This window comes from Heterodontus francisci, chromosome 17, assembly GCF_036365525.1.
Source record: "Heterodontus francisci isolate sHetFra1 chromosome 17, sHetFra1.hap1, whole genome shotgun sequence".
In the NCBI taxonomy this organism is placed as follows: domain Eukaryota; kingdom Metazoa; phylum Chordata; class Chondrichthyes; order Heterodontiformes; family Heterodontidae; genus Heterodontus; species Heterodontus francisci.
Window position 1 is genome coordinate 22,279,938 of NC_090387.1, and position 27,786 is coordinate 22,307,723.

General features: G+C 43.7%; 1 protein-coding gene across 1 annotated transcript in view; it reads left to right on the forward strand.

The window, feature by feature from the left end:
- LOC137378755 (rifampicin phosphotransferase-like) overlaps positions 1 to 27,786 on the forward strand; it is a 108,964-nt gene that overhangs the window by 76,161 nt on the left and 5,017 nt on the right. The window contains exons 27-33 of the mRNA XM_068049134.1: positions 1,981 to 2,069; positions 2,833 to 2,895; positions 13,739 to 13,834; positions 18,882 to 19,039; positions 19,119 to 19,254; positions 21,439 to 21,530; positions 24,443 to 24,579. Coding sequence (XP_067905235.1) covers positions 1,981 to 2,069; positions 2,833 to 2,895; positions 13,739 to 13,834; positions 18,882 to 19,039; positions 19,119 to 19,254; positions 21,439 to 21,530; positions 24,443 to 24,579 — 771 coding nt within the window. The remainder of the gene's footprint in view (positions 1 to 1,980; positions 2,070 to 2,832; positions 2,896 to 13,738; positions 13,835 to 18,881; positions 19,040 to 19,118; positions 19,255 to 21,438; positions 21,531 to 24,442; positions 24,580 to 27,786) is intronic.

Below are 27,786 nucleotides of genomic sequence, written 5' to 3' on the forward strand. Positions count from 1 at the left end.
TTGGTTCAAACATGGACAAAAGAGCTGAACTCCAGAGGTGAGGTGAGAGTGACTGCCCTTGACATCAAGGCAGCAATTGACCGAGTATGGCATCAAGGAGCCCTACCAAAACTGAGGTCAATGGGAATCAGGGGGAAAACCCTCCGCTGGCTGGAGTCATACCGAGCGCAAAGTAAGATGGTTGTGGTTGTTGGAGGTCAATCATCTGAGCTCCAGGACATTACTGCAGGAGTTCCTCAGGGTAGTGTCCTGGGCCCAACCATCTTCAGCTGCTTCATCAATGACTTTCCTTCAATCATCAGGTCAGAAGTGGGGATGTTCGCTGATGATTGCACAATGTTCAACACAATTCGTGACTCCTCAGATACTGAAGCAGTCCGTGTAGAAATGCAGCAATATCCAGGCTTGGGCTGATAAGTGGCAAGTAACATTCGTGCCACACAAGTGCCAGGCAATGACCATCTCCAACAAGAGAGGATCTAACCATCTCCTCTTGACATTCAACGGCATTACCATCGCTGAATCCCCCACTATCAACATCCTAGGGGCTACCGTTGACCAGAAACTGAACTGGAGTAGCCATATAAATACCTTGGCTACAAGAGCAGGTCAGAGGCTAGGAATCCTGAGGCAAGTAACTCACCTCCTGACTCCCCAAAGCCTGTCCACCATCTACAAGGCACAAGTCAGGAGTGTGATGGAATACTCTCCACTTGCCTGGATGGGTGCAGCTCCAACAACACTCATGAAGTTCGACACCATCCAGAACAAAGCAGCCCGCTTGACTGGCACCCCATCTACAAACATTCACTCCCTCCATCACCGACACACAGTGGCAGCAGTGTGTACCATCTACAAGATGCACTGTAGCAATGCGCCAAGGCTCCTTAGACAGCACCTTCCAAACCCGTGACCTCTACCAACTAGAAGGACAAGGGCAGCAAATACATGGGAACACCACCACCTGCAAGTTCCCCTCCAAGTCACACACCATCCTGACTTGGTTGCTTCACTGTCGCTGGGTCAAAATCCTGGAACTCCCTTCCTAATAGCACTGTGGGTCTACCTACCCCAAATGGACTGCAGAGGTTCAAAAAGGCAGCTCACCACCACCTTCTCAAGGGCAATTAGGGATGGGCAATAAATGCTGGCCTGACCAGCGTCACCCACATCCCATGAATGAATAAAAAAAAACTAACTCAGGTAGCGCATTCTGCAGCCTCAAAGACCTCTGTGTAAAAAGTATTTTTCTACTTCCTGCCCTACATCTGTTACATTTAAACTTATGTCAACATTGTTCTAGATTTCCCCTCAATCACTGGAAACAGTCTAGCTCATTTTCACATCGTAATCTTTAACACCTCAATCAAACCTGTTCATTAACCTCTTTTGGAAGTTTTAGGAAAATTATATCTTACACTGTGCTTCAAACACACATTGGTCTAGAAATTTGTTACCACTATGCCTGTTTTACAGGCATAAACTGGGAGCCTCAGTGCCCAACATGACAAGCACCGTGCATCTGTGCTTTCTGCACCAGAAGTGTGTTGCCATCATATTGGTAAAGACTGAAGTACAGGTATAAAAGGCCCATGCCTGAAAAGCATTAGACCCTTAGCCGTCTCAAAACCATTTTCCGAACTATTTCACAACCCCAAACACAGCTGGCACCAGCTTCCAGAAAGAAAGGTACACTTTAGAAAAAGATGCTGACCTCAAAGTGGAGGTGGGAGGGGCAAGAGTGCTCCTCCTGGTTCGACAGCAGTCCTGAAAACCCTTGCCAGCGCCTCCTGATTGCCTCCTCTGATTGCCCCCTGCCTCTCGATCACTTCTCCCCCATCCCCCCAGGACCTACCCGAAGGTAGCCTAAAATTTACACCCTACCAGAGAAAAAAATAACTGTGTAAAACCACTGCATATAATGAAAACTTTACATAGAAAATGCATTGATATTAATTTCTGAGTAATATACTTTCACAGTGTACACCCCTGAAATGTTGTCTGATCTTGCTGTGCTGTACTGCACATGCCCAGATGTTTTGTCCGCTGACATCCCAAGATTTCTGGAGGTAAGAAAATCTCTATAAATAAACTCAACTATATCAACAGGAACAAAAATTTAGAGAATATGCAAAAAATACTACTTATCTGCAAACAGCCTTAACGTCCAAACCTGAAACTCACCCGTAAAAGGTGTCCGATTCTTATGGTGATATTGGATTTAAAGAAAAATGGTGAATGTTGGAAATCTTAAATGAAAATAGAAAATGCAAGCAGGTAGTCAGTATCTGAAAGACAAAAGATAATGATGGGGGCATCATTCCCACTGGTGGTAATCTGGTGGAGTAGATCACCCTTGGCACTCACTATGTTTTTAATTCCATTTGATCTGCTGGTAATTCACTTGGGTTGGAGCTTCTTCATTCTTTACATAGTAAGACTCCATTAGATATATCAATGGGCAGCAATCCAGTACATTGCCTGACCTGCTGACCTCATTCAGTCGCCCTAACTTGCTCCGAATTGGAATAGGACACATTGTAGGCAAGAGGCCACAATTGTGACACATGTACTATTGAAATACTTCAAGAGAGAAGTTCCAGGTTCTGCACAAGCGCACTTGGAAAATGCCACCAAACAATCTCTCGGAGAAGTGGGTGATGTGCCTACATTGCAGTTTTGAAAATGTTTGGAGTTTGTGACACAATTCCTGATGTAGGATTCACTTGAGACAGAACAGAGGATGTTCATTTTGAGTTCCGGTTCTTTTTGAGGTCACGTTTCCTTTATTGTGTTTTAACTTGAATATTTGCTGACCTCATTTTATGATAGGCTATTGTTGAACTGATCAAAACCCAAGGAAAGATGCAAGAATTTCTGGAGATGGATGCCCAGGTAAGAGATACTGATGTAGTTACAAAAAACAATCATACTTTTGTTAAAGGCTTTACAATAATCCAGTTGGTATCTAGACACCAACACATTCCTTTAAGCACTGAGGTCATTTCCAATAGCAACATAGGCCGGAAAGCCAGAGGCAACCCCGCTGCGGCCATTTTTGGAAGCTCCGAGGGGATCAAATGACAATCAGGCAGTTAACTGCCTGCCATCGGGGTTCCCATGCCTTTAAAGGTGAAGAACTCACCTCAAAGAGCTGCCAGACAATCAAAAAGCCGGTAGCTCTTCAGTCCCAGCAGTGCCATCGGAAGCAGTGGCCCCAAAGCAGTGCCATAAAGGAAGCTCCAGAAGACAGGCGAGTGGGGCAGCTCGTCGGGGCCAGTCAGGCAGGCCCCGGCAAGGGTGGGGACCATTGCGGAGGGCAAAGGAGGCTATTTCAGCGGCCCAAAGGTTTCCCAAGAAGGAGAGCCCCGCACCCCTTCTCCCCAGCCTGCAGGGAGGCAGTTTGGTTTTAATGGGCAGCCTCCCCATGAGGCGGAGGGCGCTCCCTCCACCCCCGCTGCTGGTTGAATGCCAATTGGCCATATAATGGCCTCAATTGGCCTCTGGGTGGGAAGGCCGTCCTAGACATTCCCCGCCCCGACTTAAAAGGGGGGAGGGGGGGAGGAGTCAGGAAGGCCCGCACCCCCTTCTGGCCTCCCAGTCCACCCAGAGCTTTTGAGATTGATATTATGAATTTGCATTCCTAGCTCAGAGCTTTATGTACTTGGAGCCATATAAGGATGACTCCCATTCCCAACTCAGGTGAACTCCATGAGGAGCAGCATCACCGGAACTCACATGACCATAGCCCCTAATATCCTGTCAGTTAGTTAGATATAAAATTGGAGCAGGTTTACGATTTCTTGGTCAACATTTCCTGCTTCTTTGTTGCCCATCATTATTTGTCCTGAGAAAGTGGTGGTGGTCTTTCTCCTTGTTTTACTCAGATGATAGTGTAAATGAAAGCAAGTCATGCATTTATGTAGCTCCTTTCATGGCCTCAGGATGCCCCACAGCACTTTAAAGCCAATTAACTACTTTTGAAGTGTAGTCACTGTTGTAATATTGGGAAATGTGGCAGCCAAATTAGATATTGCAAGGTCCCACTAACAGCAAGATGATGATGACCAGATAATGACCTTATAATGAAGGAACAATGATATATGTCCAAGTCAGGATAGCATGTGACTTGGAGGGAAATGTAGGGGTGATGGCAGGATTTGAAACCAGAATGCACACACCCACAATTCACCCACCAACAATATCTACAGGCTCTGCCACGCATATCTGGCGATGACTGAAGAGAACTTCCTCTGCAGGTTCTGAGTCAGCAGGAAGCCATTTCCAGAGTTGTGTCATTAGGTGCAAGAATTCTCTTAGCCAACCTGCATCATAGAGATTGTACTGCTGCCGGCAGCAAAAATCATCACCATCTTCAACTTGTATGTCTCTACCTCCTTCAGACTACCAGAGAAATCTTCCACAGTTACAGCCAATATCATCTTCTCTTCTTTGGCCTCCTTGTCTCGAGAGACAATGGGTAAGCGCCTGGAGGTGGTCAGTGGTTTGTGAAGCAGTGCCTGGAGTGGCTATAAAGGCCAATTCTAGAGTGACAGGCTCTTCCACAGGTGCTGCAGATAAAATTGGTTGTTGGGGCTGTTACACAGTTGGCTCTCTCCTTGCGCTTCTGTCTTTTTTCCTGCCAACTGCTAAGTCTCTTTGACTCGCCACACTTTAGCCCCGCCTTTATGGCTGCCCGCCAGCTCTGGCGATCACTGACAACTGACTCCCAAGACTTGTGATCAATGTCACAGGAATTCATGTCGCATTTGCAGACGTCTTTAAAGCGGAGACATGGACAGCCGGTGGGTCTGATATCAGTGATGAGCTCGCTGTACAATGTGTCCTTGGGGATCCTGCCATCTTCCATGCGGCTCACATGGCCAAGCCATCTCAAGCGCCGCTGGCTCAGTAGGGTGTATATGCTGGGTATGTTGGCCGCCTCGAGGACTTCTGCGTTGGAGATACAGTCCTGCCACCTGATGCCAAGGATTCTCTGGAGGCAGCGAAGATGGAATGACATACGTTGTCCAGGCGGCTCTGCCGTAGAGCAAGGTACTGAGGACAAGCCAATATACTTCCCGCATATATAAGGACATAAGAAATAGGAGCAGGAGTAGGCCATTCAGCCCCTCAAGCCTGCCCCGCCATTCAATAAGATCATGGCTGATCTGCCCCAGAACTCAACTCCTCTTTCGTGCCAGCTCCTCACAGCCCTCAATGCCCTGATATTTCAAAAATCTATCTGCCTCCTCTTTAAGTACTTTCAGTGATCTAGCCTCCACAATTCTCTGGGGTAGAGAATGCCAGACATTCACTACCCTCTGAGAGAAGAAATTCCTTCGCATCTCAGTTTTAAATGAGTGCCCCCTTCTTCTGTAACTATGTCCCCAGCTCGAGATTCCCCCACTAGTGGAAACATCTTCTCAAAGTCTACCCTGTCAAGCCCCCTCAGAATCTTGTACGTTTCAATAAGATCACCCCTCATTCTTCTAAACTCTAATGAATAAAGGCCGAACTGTTTAGCCGTTCTTGATAAGTCAACCCCTTCAAGCTGTAGTGGTGATGTTGGGAATGGCATTAAACAGGAAATTAGAGACGCATGCGATAAAGGAACATCTGTAATTATGGGTATAATTATTCTGCATATAGATTGGGCAAATCAAATTAGTCACAATACCGTAGAGGAGGAATACGTTGAGGAACCAACTGGAGGACAGGCCATCCTAGACTGGGTATTGTGTAATGAGAGAGGAATAACTGACAATCTAGTGATGCAAGACCCCTTGGGGCTGAGCGACCATAATATGATAGAATTCTTCATCAAGATGGTGAGTGATGTAGTTGATTCTGAGACTAGGGTCCTGAATCTTAGTAAAGGAAACTACGAAGGTATGAGGCGCAAGTTGGCTATGACGGAATGGGAAACATTACTTAAAGGGATGATGGTGGATGGGCAATGGCAAACATTTAAAGAGCGCATGGATGAAATGCAACAATTGTTTATCTCTTTCTGGCGCAAAAGTAAAATGGGAAAGTTAGTCAACCCATGGCTTACAAGGGAAATTAGAGATAGCATTAGATCCAAGGAAGAGGCATATAAATTTGCCAGAAAAAACAAACAGACCTGAGGATTGGGGTCAGTTTAGAATTCAGCAAAGGAGGACCAAGGGATTGATTAAGAAGGGGAAAATAGAGTACGAGAGCAAGCTTGCGGGGAACATAAAAACTGACTGTAAAAGTTTCTATAGGTATGTGAAGAGAAAAAGATTAGTGAAGACAAATGTCGGTCCCTTACAGTCAGAAACAGGGGAATTTATTATGGGGAACAAAGAAATGGCTGACCAACTTTGGTTCTGTCTTCACAAAGGAGGACACAAATATCATAGCAGAAATGTTGGGGAACACAGGGCTTAGTGAGACAGAGGAACTGAAGAAAGTCAGTATTAGTAGAGAAATGGTGTTGGGGAAATTGATGGGGTTGAAGGCCGATAAATCCCCAGGGCCTGATGGTATGCATCCAAGAGTACTTAAGGAAGTTGCCCGAGAAATAGCGGATGCATTGGTGGTCATCTTCCAAGATTCTATAGACTCTGGAACAGTTCTTACAGATTGGAGGATAGCTAATGTAACCCCACTATTTAAAAAGGGAGGTAGAGAGAAAGGAGGGAATTATAGACCAGTCAGCCTGACGTCAGTAGTGGGGAAAATTCTAGAGTCCATTATCAAAGATTTTCTCGCAGAGCACTTGGAGAACAGTGGTAGAATCGGGCAGAGTCAGCATGGATTTATGAAAGGGAAATCATGTTTGACAAATCTATTAGAATTCTTCGAGGATGTAACTAATAGAGTTGATGAGGGGGAGCCAGTGAATGTGGTTTATTTGGACTTTCAGAAGGCTTTCGACAAAGTCCCACATAAGAGATTAGCGTGTAAAAGTAAAGCGCATAGGATTGGGGGGTAGTGTATTGCGATGGATAGAAAATTGGTTGGCAGACTGGAAACAAAGAGTAGGGATAAATGGGTCTTTTTCCGAATGGCAGGCAGTTAACGAGTGGGGTACCGTAGGGACTGGTGCTAGGACCCCAGCTATTCACAATATATATTAATGATTTAGATGAGGGAATTAAATGTAATATCTCCAAATTTACAGATGACACAAAACTGCTTGGGAGGGAGAGTTGTGAGGAGGATGCAGAGAGGCTTCAGGGTGATTTGGACAAGTTGATTGAGTGGGCTAATGCACGGCAGATGCAGTATAATGTGGATAAATGTGAGGCTATCCACTTTGGTAGCAAAAACAGGAAGGCAGATTATTATCTGAATGGCTATAAACTGAGAGAGGGGAATACGCAGCGTGACCTGGGTGTTCTCGTACACCAGTCACTGAAGGTAGGCATGTAGGTCTAACAGGCAGTAAAAAAGGCAAATGGTATGTTGGCCTTCATAGCGAGAGGATTCGAGTACAAGAGCAGGGATATCTTGCTGCAATTATACAGGGCCTTGGTGAGGCCACACCTGGAATATTGTGTGCAGTTTTAGTCTCCTTATCTGAGGAAGGATGTTCTTGCTGTAGAGGGAGTGCAGCGAATGTTTACCAGACTGAATCCTGGGATGGCGAGACTGACATATGAGGAGAGATTGAATCGGTTAGGATTATATTCGCTGGAGTTCAGAAGAGTGAGGGGCGATCTCATAGAAACCTGTAAAATTCTAACAGGACTTGACAGGGTAGATGCAGGAAGGATGTTCCCAATGGTGGGGGAGTACAGAACCAGGGGTCATAGTCTAAAGATATGGGGTAAACCTTTCAGGATTGAGATGAGGAGAAATTTCTTCACCCAGAGATGGTGAGCCTGTGGAATACGCTACCACAGAAAGCAGTTGAGGCCAAAACATTGTATGTTTTCAAGAAGGAGTTAGATATAGCTCTTGGGTCTAAAGGGATCAAGGGTTATGGGGTGAAAGCAGGAACAGGCTACTGAGTTGGATGATCAGCCATGATCATAATGAATGGCGGAGCAGACTCGAAGGGCTGAATGGCCTACTCCTGCTCCTATTTTCTATGTTTCTATCCCAGGAATCAGCCTAGTGAATCTCTTTTGAACTGCCTCCAATGCCAGTATATCCTTTCTTAAATACGGGGACCCAAACTGCATACAGTATTCCAGGTGTGGCCTTAGTAACACCCTGTACAGTTGTAACAAGACTTCCCTATTTTTAAACTTCAGACCCCTTGCAATAAAGGCCAAAGTTTTATTTGCCTTCTTAATTACTCGCTGCACCTGCATGCTAACTTTTTGTGTTTCATGCACAAGAACACCCAGATCCCTGGGTGTGCTGCATGTTTTTGAAGTCTCTCTCCATTTAAATAATAGTCTGCCTTTTGATTCTTCCCATCAAAGTGCATGACCTCACACTTTCCTACATTAAACTCCATCTGTCAAGTTGTTGCCCACTCATTCAACCTATCTATTATCCCCTTGCAGATTCCTTATGTCCTCATCACAACATGCCCTCCTACCTATTCTTGTATCGTCAGCAAATTTGGATATATTACACTCTGCCCCTGTTCTCCAAGTCATTAAAATAGAGTCATAGAGAGATACAGCACCGAAACAGGCCCTTCGGCCCACCGAGTCCATGCCGACCATCAACCACCCATTTATACTAATCCTACATTAATCCCATTTTCCCTCTCGCATCCCCACCTTCCTTCAATTCTCCTCCCACCTACCTATACTAGGGGCAATTTTTTTTTTTTTACAATAGCCAACTTTACCTATCAACCCATAAGTCTTTGGCATGTGGGAGGAAACCAGAACACCCGGTAGATAGTAAATAATTGAGGCCCTAGGACTGATCCTTGTGGCACTCCACTAGTTACGTCTTTCCAACCTGAAAAAGACCCATTAATCCTGACTCTCTGTCTTCTGTGAGCTAACCAATCCTCAATCCATGCTAATACATTACCCCCAATACCCTGAGCTCCTATCTTGTGCAATAATCTTTTATGTGGCACATTATCGAATGCCTTCTGGAAATCTAAATACACTACATTTACCAGTTCCCCTTTATCAACTCTGCTCGTTATGTCCTCTAAGAACTCTAGCAAATTTGTCAAATATGATTTCCCTTTCACAAAACCATGTTGACTCTGTTTGATTGCGTTCAGCTTTTCTAAATGTCCTGCTATTTCTTTCTTAATAATGGGCTCTGGCATTTTCCCAATGACCGATGTTAGGCTGACTGGCCTATAGTTTCCTGCTTTTTGTCTCCCTCCTTTCTTGAACAGGGGCGTCACATTAGCGGTTTTCCAATCCGCTGGGACCCTCCCAGAATCCAGTGAGTTCTGCAATATTTCAATAAATGCTTCCACTATCTCTGCAGCCACTTCCTTTAAAACCCTTGGATGTAGGCCATCAGGTCCTGGTGACTTGTCTGCCTTTAGTCCCAATAGTTTGTCAAATACTTTGTCCCTCATGATAGAGACTGTTACAAGATCTTTCCTCCCATTAGCTCCTTGCTTACCTGATATCTGTGGGATGTTTATAGTGTCCTCCACCTTGAAGACTGATGCAAAATATTTGTTTAAATTATCTGCCATTTCCCTGTTCCCTGTTATCAATTCTCCAGTTGCATCCTCCAAGGGTCCCACGCTGACTTTAGCTACTCTCTTTCTTTTTATATACCCGGAGAAGCTTTTGCTGTTTGTTTTTATATTTCTTGACAATTTACTTTGACAATCAATTTTCTCCTTTATTAGCTTTTTAGTCATCCGCTGCTGGTTCCTAAAAAAATTCCCAATCCTCTTGCCTACCACTAGTTTCTGCCCCTTTGTATGCCTTAATTTTTGATTAGATACTTTCCTTGATCGCCTTTGTTAACCACAGGTGATTCATCCTTCTCATTGAGTCCATCTTTTTGACCGGGATAAATTTTTGCTGAGCGTTTTGAAATATCTGCTTAAATGTCTGCCACTGCTCATCCACAGACCTGCCCCTTAGTCTATTTTCCCAGCCTGCTTTAGACAACTCTTTCTTCATACCTCTGTAATTGCCCTTCTTCAAGTTGAGGACACTGATTTGAGACCAGTTACTCGCCCTCAAACTGAATTTAAAATTCTACCATGTTGTGATTGCTACCCCCTAGAGGATCCTTAACTATGATATCTCTGATCAATCCTACCTCATTACACATTACTAGATCTAAAATAGTCTGTACAGCAAATAGACAACTAATGCAGATGATCAGTAAGCATAGCCAGTACATTAATCACCTTTTCCACTAAACTGCAACACCATCAAGTACCCTGACCATGCTACATTTCCCAAAATATATGGTCATTGGTGACCACCATTGGATAGATAGCTTCTGCCATTTTCCCTTTCTCTATATTTCACCCATTAATTCATTTATCTGACTGAAAATATTTTGCTCATCTTTGTTGTGGAAGGAGGGATTAAGTTGTGGAAGAATACTATCTTCTTGCTGTGAGTCTCCACATGGAAAGGGTTGTTTGGCCTGTATTGGCAGGCTAAGTTTGCAAAGGCTTGGATCTGCAGGGGTGGCTACGCATGTCATAGATTCATCACCCTTCAGGACCGCTACACAGAAAGGTTGGGAGCTGAGCAGGACAAGAATGTATGCAAGTGTGTGCTCTTGTGCTCAGACCTACCAGCCCTCCTTTGCCAGAGTTGGGAGGAGTTTTAAGTTTGTGTTATTTGAGGTATATGTGGTGGACTTTGAGTTACCCCTCTCTTATCCAATAATGTGTCAGTTAACACAAAAAAACATATGTGGTTTTGGAAGAAGGTACTGAAACTGATGCACATAGATTTTACGTATATGTTATATTATTAATTTTTTGGGGGGACCTTGGGCTTCATAAATAGAGGTGTAGAGTACAAAAACAGAGAAGTTCTGCTGAACCTTTATAAAACTCTGGTTAGGCCACAACTAGAAGGATGTTACTTGGATAATAATGATCTGATTGGACATAGTCAACATGGTTTTATGAATGGAAAGTGATGTTTGATGAACCTGTTGGGAGTTTTTTGAGGATGTTACTAACAGAATTGATAAAGGGGAGTCGGTGGACGTGGTATACTTGGATTTTCAAAGGCCTTTGATAAAGTCCCCCACAGGAGGTTGGTTAGCAAAATTAAAGCACATGGGATAGGAGGTAATATACTGCCCTGGATTAAGGATTGGTTAACAGGCAAAAAACAGACAGTGGGATTAAATGGGTTATTCTCATGTTGGCAGGCTGAGACTAGTGGGGTACCGCAGGGATCAGTGCTCGGGCCCAAGCTGTTCACAATATATATCAATGATTTCGATGTGGGACACAAATGTAGTATTTCCAAGTTTGCGGATGACACAATACTAGGTGGGAATGTGTGTTGTGGGGAAGATGCAAAGCAGCTTCAAGGGGATTTGGAAAGACTTAGTGAGTGGGTAAGAACGTGGCAGATGGAATATAATGTGGAAAAAATGTGAGGTAGGAGGAACAGATGTGCAGAGTATTTCTTAAATGGTAAGAGATTAGAAAGTGTAGCTGTACAAATGGACCTGGGTGTCCTTGTCAATAAGTCACTGAAAGCTAACATGCAGCAAGCAATTAAGAAAGCTACTGGTATGTTAGCCTTTATCACAAGAGGATTTGAGTATAGGAAGAGTGAAATCTTGCTTCAATTGTATAGAACCTTGGTTATACCACACCTAGAGTACTGTGTGCAGTTTTGGTCCCCTTACCTTAGGAAGGATATTATTGCCATAGATGGCGTGCAACGAAGGTTCACCAGACTTATTCCCGGGATGGCGGGACTGTCCTATTAAGAGAGATTGGGGAAACGGGGCTGGTATTCTCTACCATTTCGAAGAATGAGAGGTGATCTCATTGAAACCTGCAAAATACTTAAAGGGATAGACAGGGTAGATGCAGGTAAGATGTTTCCCCTGGTTGGGGAAACTAGAACCAGGGGACACAGTTTGAAAATAAGGGGGAAGCCACTTAGGACAGAGATGAAGAGAAATATTTTACTCAGAGGGTTGTGAATCTTTGGAATTCTCTACCCCTGAGGGCTGTGGAAGCTCAGTCATTGAGTATGTTTAGAGCAGAGATGGACAGATTTCTAAATACAAATCATTAGGGGATATCAGGATAGTGTGGGGGAAAAAGGAAGTGAAGTGGATGATCAGTCATTATTGTACTGAATGCCGGAGCAGGTTCGATGGGTTGAATGGCCTACTCCTGCTCCGATGTTCCTAAGTCCTTGAGAGTGTGCAGAGCAGATTTACCAAAATAATTCCAGGGATGAGGAATTTTAGTTACAAAGTTTTTCTCCTTGGAGCAAAGGAGAGAGAGACTGAGGGGAGATTTGACAAACATGTAAAAGATTATGACAGGCTTACTTAAGTTAGACAACGAAAAGCTGTTCCCCGTTAGCTGATCACCCGAGGACATAAATTTCAGGTTTTAAGACTGAGATGTGGGGGGAATGTGAAAATATATTTACGGTTGAGATAGACAGATTTTTGGTCTCTAAGGGAATCAAGAGATATGGGGAACAAGAGGGAAAGTGGAGTCAAAAACGAAGATCAGCCATGATCGTATTGTATGGCGGAGCAGGCTTGATGTGATGCATAGTCTACTGCTCCTATTTCTTATGTTCTTATCATGAACTTATTTTACACAGTGAGTGGTAATAGCCTGGAACTCAGTGCCAACAAGGGTGGTGGAAGCAGAGATGATCAATGATTTTAAAAGGAAATGGATGGGCACTTGAGGGAAATAAACTTGCAGGGCTACGATGACTGAGCAGGAGAGTGGGCCTAAGTGGGATAGCTCCAGAGAGCCAGTATGGATTCACTGGGCTGAATGGCCTTCTTCTGTGCCAAAATGACTCTATAGGTTCAATATTACCAGCCCATGGTGGCAGGCTAGGAGGTGGGAAGGCTGGCAAAATGGCGCAGGAAGACATCTAGGGGCATGCCTGAGGTCTTTCAGCAGTGGGAAAAGTGCAGACGAGATGCCTGCCCAAAGCCCAAGTGAGCCACTTAAGTGGTCAATTATGGGGCATTTCCTGCCTCCGCAGGCATTTTGACCCAGTTGGAGGGGCCTGCTGCCATGTGGGGAGACTGTTCAGTGAAACCTGGTGACCTCTCGGTGGGCTCTGGGCATGGGGAGGCTCTCCTTTTTTGGGCTCTCCATGGCCCACGGAGGAGGCCCCGACAGTAAAGGTGTGTCAGTTCCTCACGAACCCCTCCTTCTACCCTGATCACAGGGGCATGTTTGCCTTACCTATTGAGGTGCCCTCTCCTCACAGCTGCAGCCTCAGCAATGGCCACCACTAGTGGTGGCACTGCTGAGGCTGAGCTGCTGGCCCTGTGATTGCGGGCAGCTCTTGGGGCAGGCCGCCGACCTTAATAGGGATAGCGGCCCGGCTGGAGGCCAGTTAATTAGCCACCAATGGGAGGATGCCTCTGTGGGTCCTGCCTTAGTGGGGTCGCCTCCCGCTTTTGGCTCTGGCAGTGGGACTTCAACTGCTGTGGCAAAACTCTGGCCTATGACTCAATGAATCTCTGACTCTACATGCCAGCTTAACTTGTCGGAAGTATTGTTATATACTATGTAGTACTACACACCTACTTGTTAATTAATACATGTTTTGAAGTTCAATATTATTTTTGAATGCAGTATGAGTGAAACCTTTTAACCCTTTTTCTTAACCAGACTGCAGTATCCTGGCTTTTGTCTGAGCAAAGTGGAGTAATTGGTCAGAAATTTCAAAACTTCCTGCAAAAGCATGGCTATCGCTGCCTCAGAGATGTAAGTTTACTGCTAGAATATCGAATTCATGCAAATGTTTTGTGTGTCTGTACATTCGATTTAAAATGGTCATAAATACAAATAGAAATGTTCCATTTTATTTTCATGCCTTGTGTCTAATTTTATGCTCGTTGCTATTATTAATAATTAATCAATGATGATGAAAAAGTATGTCAAAACAATGGTTACCAGATTACATTAACTATTGGCTTGCTGTACATTGCTCAGTTGGTTATGATCAACATTACAGAATTAAAGACAATAACATTATTTTTCTGATCAAGGTAAGTGAAATCAGTGGTGAAATTTTTTTTGCACCCAGTCTCAGATTCAAGTTATCCCAGGTACTAGTTGATGAAGAATAATATTACACTCTAGTAACACCAGAAAAGTAACACTGTACTCCTGTGATCTTTCCATTTCACACACTCACGACCACACTGTGGTTTTGCTATGGGAAATTGTCTGTGTGAATTTTTTTCAGTAAAAACTGTGTTGAAGCCATGGAACTTTATAGCTGTTAGTGAAAGGAATCACAGCACAGCATTGTTACTGCGCAGAAGGAGGCCATTCAGCCCATCGTGTCTGCACCAGCTCTCCAAATAAGCAATTCACCTAGTGCCACTCCGTTACCTTCTCCCCATAGCCCTGCATATTCTTCCTTTTCATACAACAGTCTAATTCACTTTTGAATGCTTCAATTGAATCTGCGCCTCCACCACACTTTCAGACAATGCATTCCACACCTTAACCACTCGCTGCATGAAAAAGTTTTTCCTCATGTCACTTTTGCTTCTTTTACCAATTACTTTAAATCTGTGCCCTCTCATTCTCGATCCCTTCACGAGTGGGAACAGTTTCTCCCTATCTACTTTGTCCAGACCCCTCATGATTTTGAATACCTCTATCAAATCTCTTTTATCTTGCCTGCCTGGGCTGAATTTAAATCCTTGTCCATCAGATCATTGTTGTTTTTATTTCTCCACACTCTTTCCTTGGTGAAATAGTGGAAGGATTTATAGGCTTATTAATATGACAGGCTACAACCTGAATGCTCCTTCCATGGTTACAACCATCTTAATACCAGCTGATAAGAGTGGTTAATCCCATATGGCAGTAAGGACTTTATAGGCTCCCGCAATTCCTATGGTAAGAGGGATCATCCATACTCACCAGGCATGAATATCCCTATGTTAATTAAGGGCTAACACCTGTGCTACAGTTGTGAACACAGGAAAGACATGTGAACATAATAAACTTTCATCTATTAATATCATCAACAGTAATTTCTAGGTAATAGGAAACATATATAACATCTGCATAACATTAAAAGTTGCAGGTGGACATTTATTTTTAATAATCATTAATTATTTTATTTTAATCATTTTAATAATGATTAATGAATAAGCTGCAGATATTTAGCATTAGACTCATGAATGTGACTATAAATTTACAATTTAATTAAGGAAATATGCTTATCAAATTTTCTGGAAATATACTCAAAAGGGTTATATGTATCAGAGTCATAGAGCCTCTTGCAGCATAGAGGATGCCATTCAGCCCATCGAGTCCATGCCAGCTCTCCGTGAAGCAATCATGTCAGTCCCATTCCCTTGCTCAATCCCCATAGCCCTGTAAGTCTACTTCCTTCAAGTGCTCATCCAATTTCCTTTCGAAATCATTGATTGTCTCCGCTTCCACCACCCTCGTGGGCAGCGAGTTCCTGGCCATTACCACTCGCTGGGTTAAAAAATTTTCCTCAGTCCCCCTGCGTGTCTTGTCCAAAACCTTCAATCTGTGACCCCTAATCCATTTACCGTCAGTTAATGGGAACTGTTTTTCCTTGTCTAATTTATCTAAGCCTGCCATAATTTTGTACACCTCTATTAAATCTCCCTCAATCTCCTTTGCTCCAGGGAGAAAAATCCCAGCTTTTCTAACCTAACCTTGTAACTAAAATTCACCATCCCTGGAAACATTCTGGTAAATCTCCTCTGCACCCTCTCAAGGACCCTCACATCCTTTCTATAGTGTAGAGACCAGAAATGGTCACAATACTCTAGTTGAGGCCTAACCAGAGCTTTCTAAAGGTTCAGCATAATTTCCCTTCTTCTGTACTCTATGCCTCTATTTATGAAGCTCAGGATCACACATGCTTTGCTAACCACTCTCTCAGTATGTCCTGCCACCTTCAAATATCAATGCGCATGCACTCGCAGGTCCCTCTGTTCCTGGACACTCTTTAGAACAGTGCCATTAAGTCTATATTGCCTCACCCTATGCCTTCTGCCAAAATGCATCACCTCACCCTTGTCTGTATTAAATTCCAACTGCCACTTGTCTATCCATTATGCTAGCCTATCTATGTCCTGTTGCAGGTGGTTCATATCATCCTCACTGTTTGCCACTCCTCCAAGTTTGGTATCATTGGCAAATTTTGAAATTCTGCTCTGTATTTCAAGATTCTAGTCATTTATATATAGCAAAAAAAGTGTGGTCCGAGCACTTACTCTTGGGAAACACCACTGTCTACCATCTTCCAGTCTGAAAAACAACCATTTATCACGACTCGCTGTTTTCTATCCTGAAGCCAATTTTTTTATCTAATTGGACACTGACGCTCCTATTCCATGGGCCTCAATTTTGTTAACCAGCCTTTATGTGGTACCTTATCAAAATCTTTCTTAAAATCCATGTGGACAACATCCACTGCATTCCTTTCATCAACCTTCCCTGTCCTTTTCGCCCTTGTTGGAATGTACCTCGCCTGTACCTGAAGCATCTCTTCCTTTAAAGATAACCCATTGTTCTGTTACAGTTTTCCCGTCGGTCTTTGGTTCCATTTTATCCTGGTTAGCTCCCCTCTCATCGCATTGAAATTAGCCATCTTCCAATCTAGACATTCCACCTTATATCGTTCCTTGCTTTTCTGCATTATGAGTCTAAACATTATGATATGATGATCACTCTTACCCAAGTGCACAGACACTTGGTCCACTTAGCCCACTTAATTTCCCAGCAATGCCTCCTTTCTGGTTGGGCTGAGAACATACTGATCAAGGAAGTTCTTCTGAACACATTTCAGAAACTCTTCTACCTCCATTCCCTTTTACTCTAACATTATCCCAATCGAGATTTGGGTAATTAAAGTTCCCCTACATCACCATTCTATATAATTCTTGCACATCTCTGCGATTTCCTTCTCTATCTCTCACCATTTGGAAGCATATAGAATACCCCTAGTAGCGTAAGCAGACGTTTTTCGCTGTTCAACTCTAACCAAATGGATTCTGTCTTTGCCCCCTCAAAGACATCTCCTCTTTCCAACACTACAATGTCTTTCGTAATCCGGACTGCCACCTCACCTCCCTTTTTTGCCTTCTCAATCTTTTCTGAACACTTTATATCCTTGTATATTAAGCACCCAGTCCTCACCATTTTTAAGCCACATTTCCGTTATTGCCACTACATCATATTCCCATACTGCTATTTGTGCTTGTAGCTCACCAACCTTAATCACCTTTTACAGCCCCCTAAAGGAACCGGCTGGTGGTGGTGGGGGGGGGGCGTAAAATTGAGTGGGAGGTGGGGGGAAGGCCGTACCCGACGCCTTCCTGCCCCGCTGCAATTTTATGAGGGGCGGCAGCAGCATTACATTACCGCCCGCCCCAGGCCAATAAAGGCCCTTAAATGGCCAATTAACTGCCACTTAAGGGCCTGCTCCCACCGCCCCCAGAACATGACCAGGTAAAACCGGGTAGCCTCCTTGTGGACTTGGGGAGGCCCTCCTGATTGGACACCCTGTGCCCCACGGAGGGCCGCCCCCAAAGCCCCAACCACCCCCACTGAAAGAAAGCTCCCCCCCTTCCCCCGCCCAACAAACCCCACTTGCCTCGCTGGGGCCTGGCCAATTGTCCCCGGCGAGGCTCCAAAAACTTACATGTCTTCCGGGGCCGTCGTCCCTCTTGCTGCTGTGGCTGGGTTGCAGTCCCAGCAGTAGCCACTGCTCCCGATGTCGCTGCTGGGACTGAGAGCTGCCAGCCCGCTGATTGACCGGCAGCTCTTTAGGCAGGACTGCCTGCCTCAGAGAGGTGGAAGTCCCGCCCAAAGCCAATTAAAGGCCTGAGGGAGCGTAAAATTCCGGGGTGCCTCCATAGGCCCAGCGGAGGCAGGCTCGACCCTGACTTTTTGGCGGCCGGGGCCTCCGTCCAATGTAAAATTCCAGCCTGTGTGTGAAGATAACAATTCAGAAATTGGAAATGCCAAGAGACATTAGGCAGAACATCCAGACAAGACCATTGCAGCAGACTGTATAATTGTCAAAATTTGTCAACATTACTAAAGTGACAACACTTCAAAAGTACTTCAGTGACTGTGAAATGGTGAAGTTATGCTAAACTTGTATGGAACCTTGATTAGACCACACTGGTTGCCAAACCATAAAAAGTTTATAGAGGCACTGAAGAGGTTGCAAAAAAGATTTACAAGGATGATACCACAATTTGGAGGTTATAGCTATCAGGAAAGGAGGAACTGGCTGGGTCTTAATTCTCTTGAAAAGTGAAGGCTGAGGGATGTCTGAATAGAGGTCGTTAAAATTATGAAAGGCTATGATCCAATAGATTCAGAGTATTTCCACTTGTGGGGAAGAGAAAAACTAGAAGTCATCAATATAAGATAGTCACCAAGAAATCAACCAGAGAATTACCCGTATATTGAGAAAGTAGGTGGGTTTAATCTATCAGAAAGTGATGGACTTATTGCCTAAAAATGTTATTAAAAATTCTCAAGTTCCTCTGTGAGTTCCCCACCTTCATGTTCTTTTCATTAAGAAATCTAGAAGAGCCAATGGGCATAATGCAGAACACCACCAAGATTGAAGGAGTGGGAGAAAAGACAAGAAAAAACAAGTAGCTGTTAAGGGATGCCTGAATTGCTTCGAAGCTTTACTCTAGGGCTCTAATTGTGCTATCTGATGCAAATCTTCTGGTCATAATTGTTTCACACTTACCCAAATGCCTTTTGTTTAATTTTTATTCTCTTATAGGCTGAATTGCATGAAAAGTCATGGGCAAGTGAACCAAAGAAAATCATTCCAGCCATCCAGGCAGCTTTACGGAACAAGAAACCTGTTGCCAAAAAGGTAGAACTGTCTTCAGAGGAAGCCATTGCTTCCATAAAGTCACCATTCTCAAAAATCCAAAAGTACGTAAAGCCACAATACACATTTTACTAGAATATAACACAGTTGGAATATGGTGACAGAGCTCTCTTTCTGTTGTAGGCTTATCCTGCACTTTACATTACCGAAGGCAAGAAAAGCTGTCGCCACCAGAGAATTTGGAAAGTCTGTGGGCATCAAAGTGACTGATGTTTTTAAAAGAGCCTATTGGAAACTGGCTAACTTAATGATACAGGAGGTATGTACTAATGTTTACTTTTTTTATTTGTTCATGTGAGATGGGTGTCACAGGCAAGGGGTGGCACAGTGGCGCAGTGGTTAACGCCATAGCCTCACAGCTCCAGTGACCCGGGTTCGGTTCTGGGTACTGCCTGTGTGGAGTTTGCAAGTTCTCCCTGTGACCGTGTGGGTTTCCGCCGGGTGCTCTGGTTTCCTCCCACAGCCAAAGACTTGCAGGTTGATAGGTAAATTGGCCATTATAAATTGCCCCTAGTGTAGGTAGGAGAATGGTGAGGATGTGGTAGGGAATATGGGATTAATGAAGGATTAGTATAAATGGGTGATTGTTGGTCAGCACAGACTCAGTGGGCCAAAGGGCTTGTTCCAGTGCTGTATGACTCTAAGGCCAGCATTTATTGCCCATCCCTAATGCCCTTGAGAAAGTGATGATGAGCTGCCTTCTTGAGTCGCTGCATTCTACGTGGTGAAGGTACTCCCACAGTGCTGTTACATCAGGAGTTCCAGGATTTTGACCAAGTGACAATGAAAGAATGGTGATTTATTTCCTAGTCAGAATGGCGTATGATTTGGAGGGGAACTTGCAGGTGGTGATGTTCCCATGTGCCTGCTGTCCTTGTCTTCTAGATGGTAATGTCGCAGATTTGGGAAGTGCTGTTGAAAAAGCCTTAGTGCTTTGCTGTAGTGCATCTTGTAGATTGTACACACTGCATCCACAGTGTGCATTGTGAAGGGAGTGAATGTTTCAGCTGGTGGATGGGTGTCAATCAACTGAGCTGTTTTGACCTGGTTGGAGTCGAGCTTCTTAAATGTTGTTAGAGCTTTACTTCATATTAATACTTAACTACTCTGCATTGTAGGGTTCAGTATGGTGAATGAATTTATTCCCTAGTCAGGGAGCATATTCATAGCAGTTGCATAGTCTCATTGCCATGGGTCAATGGTTGGCAATAAAACAATGTATTGGGTTGCCCACTTAGTAAATTCTTTGACATCCATAAAATATCCACTACATTAGAAGTTGCTTAGGATTGGGATGACCAAAACTTTAATTTTGTCTCATGCTTTTAAGGCTTTTGCTCCTCCTTGTCAGATCCCCTGCAATTCTGTACAACACAGGCACTAAACACTTGAGCAAGATACATAGGCTCCCTCCATTACATCACGGAAATAAACGCATATGGAGCTTAATGGACCATAGAAATGGGCGGACGTCAGTGGCCAGCAGGTCTCCACCCATTTATACATGATTCATATTTCCAATTGCAATATCATTCTGCACTGGAAGCTTCTCCAGAAATAGGTGGGAATCTCATTATAATATAATGTGGGGGAAGTGGTCATTTAGTTGCTGACTTCATTTTTTAGCTGAGATGGCAGAAGTACACAATTTCTTTGACCATTATAAATGTGACATCTTGAGGGTAAAATTGTATTTAAGGGGATAGCAGCAACCTTCAGTTGCAATATAAAACTCTGTGTTTTAAATTTTGTTGATTTTTTTTTTTGGGAGGCCATCTCAGTGGGTGAATGAGGTTGTAGGAGAGTTATCATTGTGCCCATTTTTGTAAGCAGCCCATTCCTTGGTATTTTGGGTATTTCTATACAAATTTCTCTTTGTGCTATTTGGTCAAAGACAAAGAGGAAGAAGAGTGGAGGTTCTGCAGGACATAGGAGGCTTGTGCCTACCGGACATTACCCATCCGATCACATAGGCAGGTAATGGTAGATTTACCTGGGACTTGGCTAAAAAGCAATGTACGCAGGGGCATTGGAGGTAATCTTAACCTAACTCGCCAAGCAGGATATCCATGGGATAGGGTGGAAAGCCGGTTTTAACCCCACCCAATATTGCTCTTCTTTGAGTTCAATGGAGAGTAAAATTGGATGGGGAATAAAACAAGCGCCTGGTCAGGAACAGTGTACTCTGAGGCTGTTACTCCTGGCAAACACCAGGATGGGGTGGGGGTTATGTAAATTCTGCACTCTGATCTACTGTCCCAACTAAGCTAGGCCTTCAGTTTCAGGTGCTGATTATTTTGAGTCGCATTATTGAAGTCTATATATATGAAGGGTTAATCCATGGTTTCAGAAATTGTTTTACTCTAGTATGTACTTTTAGTTTGTGATGGCAAACAGTTGGTTAATACATACAGAATGCACTCACCAACCCTTAATACTTCAGGGATTTCTGCCAGACGAGGACTTGATTTTCTTCCTGACCCACTCAGAAATTGGAAAACTGCTTCGAGACAGATCACCTGCCTTCATCTCCAGGTATGGGGTACAAGGCACCTAGTGACATACAATTATAGAATGGTTACAGCACAGAAGGAGGCCATTCAGCCCATCATATCCATGCCAGCTCTCTGCAAGAGCAACTTACCTAATCCCACTCCCCTGTCTTTTCCCTGTAGTTCTGCAACATTTTTCTCTTGAGATAATTATCCTGTTCTCTTTTGAAAGCCTCAATTGAATCTGCCTCCACCACATTCTCAGGCAGTGCATTCCAGATCCTAACCACTCGCTGCATAAAAATGTTTTCCTCATGTTGCTGTTGCTTATTTTGCCAATCACCTTAAATCAATGTCCACTGGTTCTGGATCCTTCAGCCAATGGGTACAGTTTCTCCCTATCTACTCTTTCCCGACCCCTCATGATTCTGAACACCTCTATTAAATCTCCTCTTAATTTAATCTTCTCCAAGGAGAACAGACCCAGCTTCGCCAATTTATCCACGTATCGGAAGTTCCTCAACCCTGGAACCGTTCTCGTGAATCTTTTCTGCACCATCTCTACTTCCTTAACATCCTTCTGAAAGTGTGCTGCCCAGAACTGGACATAATATTCCAACTGAGGCTGAACCAGTGTTTTATACAAGTTTATCATAACTTCTTCATTGTTGTACTCTATGCCCTGATTCATAAAGCCCAGGATCCCATATGCTTTATTAACCACTTTCTCAACCTGCCCTGCAACCTTCGAATATTTGTGCACGTATATCCAAGGACCATCCTGTTAAGGATGGCGGGTGGGCTCCTGATGCTGCAGGCCCAATCATAGGGCCAGGAGCTCTAGAGCTTGGGCAGCCCCACCAGCAGAGGTGGGCACTGCTGAGGCAGGCTGGTGAACGTGAGGGCCCCTCAATATGGAGGCACCTTTGGAGGCGTAAATATAAATGAAAATTTCAGAGGGGACAAGCTGCAAGGTCCCTCAGAGCAAAGGCAAAACATCTCTGGCGTAAGCATTTGGCCCACGGATGTGGCCTTTCCTGAAGGCAACCCCCTCTTTGGGGCATGGAGCATCTGGACAACCCCACTCCATCTGCAGCAAAATGCCAATGAGGCTGTAAAATATTCCCAAATTAGGGCCTTAGCTATGCAAAATGCCTGGCCACCTCCATGCAACAGGCAGGCGATCCACTTCCCAGACTGCCCCTGGGAAAGTTCCCTGACGGCGGGCATGCATCGTGGAGTCGTCCTGACATGGCTTCCCTTATTTTCTGCAATTCCCCCCTCCCAAGCCCGTCACCACGGGGCTGAAAAAATTCAGCCCATTGTATATAAATGAACTGAAATTAATTGTGTTGGGCCATTTCTCTGATAAAATGCCACAGTATTTATAATTTTCCTTTGACTAGCCTTTGCTTTCTGTTGACCAATCTGAAAAAAATCAGCACTTATCTTTTTTGTCTCTCGCAGGAGATTCCATGGTTTTCAGGTGGGGTGGGGAGTGCACAAGACATTGTAATATATGGGATTGGTTGGCTGGACCAGTGCCCTTTTCCTGTCTCATTATTGGCATGTTCATAATACAAATCCAATTAAAAGTTAATTGAATTTATTAACAAAAGTAATTAATAATGTACCTTGCTGTTAGTTAAAAAAGTTGAAAACTATGAATTGATTCAGCAAAGTAGGATTTCTGCAGCGATTCTCCCAATCTAGAACCATAATGTCAGAGAAAATCCCAGAGAATTGGTGGGAGCCAATATTTCTGCTGTTTTCCCAAATGTTCCATCGATTTTCTGTTGCTACTGCAGGAGTGGAGTCGGGGGGGGGGGGGGGGGGGTGGGTAGATGAGGAAAAACCTTGCACAAATTCAAGGTGTTTTTTTTTAAAGTAATATTAACCCAATTTGAAAGTAATTGGCCAAACCAGCACAAAAGATCAGAGAATTTTAAACATGAGTTAGGGCCAAAACCACTTACATTTGTGTTTTCTGCCATCTTTAACACATTCAAGATTCAATACACCTGGATCAGGTCCAACCCACAAAACTGGCCACGCCCCACCCCCCCAGGTTGAAATTGCAAAATGCTGCCGATTGTGCTTGTTCAGGAACCAGTTTAAAATAGCTTAAAACTATTTGAAACAAATCGGTGGTTGTAAAACATGAGATACGGGTTGTATCCGACAGAAAAAGAACCATAAAGCAAAATGGTATAAGACATATGCCATTATTAACTTACAGAAGAAAGATGGGGGGTTGGGGACATCCTAGGGGGCTTGGAGGAGCCACTGCGCAATTTCTCATTAAATCTATGCACAGTAAGTTTTGGACATAGGGCTGATATAAACTATTCCATATGATTGGTTAGTCTTCAAATTGCATTCATTTTCTTTGGTGGCCAGGCCCTATTCAGCACATTTTAAAAGTTTTTTTCATTTCAAAAATTATTTAATTTAGTAAAGAACTGACTGTTAGATGATTCATTCCTTACCCTTTTAACAGATTCATACGAGAGACAGTATTTGATAATTCACTTCATTTATTACTGACAAACCATTAATCTTAAACACTCTAACACATTAGACAAAACTTACCTACAGATAATGCTAAACAGTTTAGCAATGTCCTTTTGTTTCTGTGTCAAAGTTCCTTCTGTAGTTTGCTGAGGCCAGCTAAATTGGTCCCAGATTTAAACAGTTCCTAAATTTAGGTATAAGTCCGTTGAAAATACAATGACCTTCTACAAGTTGGTTCATGGAAGATTTTATGCTTGTGATTATGTAAATGAATTTTAGTGGAAAATCAAGCTGTAACCTAACCAGCGCAATTTCAAATGCAGTTTGACCACAATTTCTCAAAGTCATTTACATTTTATGAAGTTAAAGATTTCATACATAGTATCAACTTTCTGGAAAAGCGAATCAGATCCCATATTAATACTTTATTGCTTTATACAGAGCTCAGCGTCGAAGAAAAGTGCTAGAAAAACAAATGCATTTAACGTTTATGGAGATGAACATTGGCAAACCTGTTCCTATTGACTATAATCGAAGTGGAGCCATTGGGGTTAGTGCAACAAGTCTCACACTGACAGGTAAGCAGATATCACTGAATATGATGGAAGATATAAGTACCGTAGAAACTTCCCATTAGGGAAACAAGAAATTGAAGGGCAAAGCTGAAATTGGTAAGCACTTGGAAATGCATGGGGTAATTCAGGACACCCATCACTGATCTGTTAACGAAAAGTTGTGATTGACAGATAAAAGGAGGCAATAGGTGCAGTGTACGTGAACTTTCAAAAGAAATTTAATAAGGTGTCTCATAAGAAACAGGAGTAGGCCATTTGGCCCTTGGAGCCATTCAACGAGATCACAGCTAATCTCATAAGACACTAGCTAGAAACATATAGTATAAAAGAAAAGGAGCAGCATGGACAGAAAGTTAGCTGACTGATAAGAAACAAAAATTTATGTGTGAAGTTTTAGAAGCCCCATTATGGATTGTAGAAAGCTTCGAAGTGATGTTTACCAGGGCCAGTGCTAGGTCCATTGCTGTCCTTGGTGTATATCAGTGATTTGGATTTGGATATAGGAAAAACAATCTCAAAAGTAGCTGATAACACAAAATTAAAGGTTTGGAAAATTCTGAGGACTATCAAAGACTTTAGGGAGACAGAGGCAGGCTATCAGAATCATATGCAGGTAACAGATTCAATGTAATATAGGTAAGTGTGAGGTAGAAGAAAAACAAGGAATGCGAATTTATACTTCATGGAAAGACATTGAAGACTAACCTATAAAATAGAGTATTATAGTTCAGGATTAAAAGAGTAATAATGAATTCTTACAAGACATCCCTGGCTACGTCCTCTCCCTCCGGCAGGAGAGATCCACCAGAGGTGGTGGCATAGTGGTATACAGTCGAGAAGGAGTGGCCCTGGGAGTCCTCAACATTGACTATCAAGTCTCATGGCATCAGGTGAAACATGGGCAAGGAAACATCCTGCTGATTACCACCTACTGCCCTCCCTCAGCTGATGAATCAGTACTTTTCCATGTTGCATACCACTTGGAAGAAGCACTGAAGGTAGTAAGGGCACAGAATGTACTCTGAGTGGGTGACCTCCATGTCCATCGCCAAGAGTAGCTTAGTACCACCACTACTGACCGAGCTGTCTGAGTCATAGAATAGAATAGAAAGTTTAAAGGCACAGAAAGAGGCCACTTGGCCCATCGTGTTTGTGCTGGCCGAAGAACGATCCTCCTATTCTAATCCTGCCTTCCAGCATTTGGTCCATAGCCCTACAACTTACGGCACTTGAGGTGCATATCCAAACTCCTTTTAAATGAGTTGAGGGTTTCTGCCTCGACTACCCTTTCAGGCAGTGAGTTCCAGACCCCCATCATCCTCTGGGTGAAAAAGTTTTTCCTCATCTCCCCTCTAATTCTTCTACCAATCACTTTAATTCTATGCCCCCTTGTCACTGACCTCTCTGCTACGGTGAATAAACCTTTCACCTCCACTCTATCCAGAACCCTCAAAATATTGTACATTTCAATCAGATCTCCCCTCAGCCTTCTCTGTTCCAAGGAGAACAACCCCAACCTATCCAATCTTTCCTCAAAGCTGCATTTTTCCAGTCCTGGCAACATCCTCGTAAATCTCCTCTGTACCCTCTCTAGTGCAATTACATCCTTTCTGTAATGAGGTGACCAGAACTGCACACAGTACTCAAGTTGTGGCCTAACCAATGAGAGAACTAACATGAGAAAAAAAAAACTTCTTGACCACATTCTCAGCCATCTATCTGTCATATATGAACTAACTATCCATGACAGTATTTGGAGGAGTGACCACTGCACAGTCCTTGTGGAGACAAAGTTCTGAATTCACAGGGAGGACACCCTCCTTTATGTTGTGTGGCACTATCACCAGGCTACCATCAAGCCAGGGGATCAACACTGGTTCAAAAAGAAGTGTAAGGCAGCATGTCAGGAGCAGCACCAGACATACTTAAAATGAGATGACAACCTGGTGAAGCTACAACACATCACTGCGTGCATGCTGAACAGCAGAAGCAGCATGCTATAGACAGAGATAGGAGATCCCACAACCAAGAATCAGATCAAAGCTCTGCAGTTCTGCCACAACTACTTATGAATGGTGGTGGAATTAAAGAGCTAATGGGAGGAGGAGGCTCCATGAACATTTCCCTTCTCAACGATGGTAAAGCCCATTGCGTGAGTGTAACAGACAAGGCTGAAATGTTCACAACCAACTGCAGCCAAAAGGCCTCCTCCTAAGATACCCACTGTCACAGAAGTCAGTCTTCAGCCAATTTGATTCATTCCATATGATATCAAGAAATGGCTGAGCGCCCTGGGATAGGCTATGGGCCCTGACAACATCCCGGATGTAGTGCTGAAGACTTGTGCTGCAGAACTAGCCACACCTCTAGCCAAACTGTTCCAGTACAGCTACAACACGAGCATCTACCCAGTAAACTGGTTCACAAAAAGCAAGACAAATCCAATACAGCCAATTACTGAAGTGATGGAGGGTGCTGTTGACAGTGCTATCAGGTAAGATGTTCCAATGACCTGCTCTCTGATGCTCAGTTTGGGTTCTGCTACTTGGCTCCAGGTCTCATTACAGCCTTGGTCCAAACTGCCCTTGACATCAAGGCAGCATTTGACTGGGTGTGGCATCATGGAGCCCTCGTAAAATTGAAATCAATAGGAATCGGGGAAGACTCTCCACTAGTTGGAGCCATACCTAGAACAACAGAAGATCATTGTGGTTGTTGGAGGTGAACCATCTTAGATCCAGGACATTGTTGCAGGAGTTCCCCAAGGCAGTGACCTAGGCCCAGCCATCTTCAGCTGCTCCATCAAAAGGTCAGAAGTGAGGATATTCGCTGATGATTGCACACTGTTTGCAACTCCTCAGATACTGAAGTGGTCTGTGCCCGCAGGCAGCAAGACCTGGACATCATTTCAGCTTGGGCTGATAAGTGGCAAGTAACATTCGTGCCACACAAATACCAGAAAATGACTATCTCCAACAAGAGAATGTCTAACCACCTCCTCTTGAAATTCAACAGCATTACCCTCACCAAATCTTCCACTATCAACATCCTGGGGATCACCATTGACCAGAAACATAATTGGACCAGTCATAGAAATACTGTGGTACAGAGCAGGTCAGAGTATTGGTATTCTGCGAGGGAATCATCTCCTGACTCTCAAAGCCTTTCTACCATCCAAAAGGCACTAATTAGGACTATAATGGAATACTC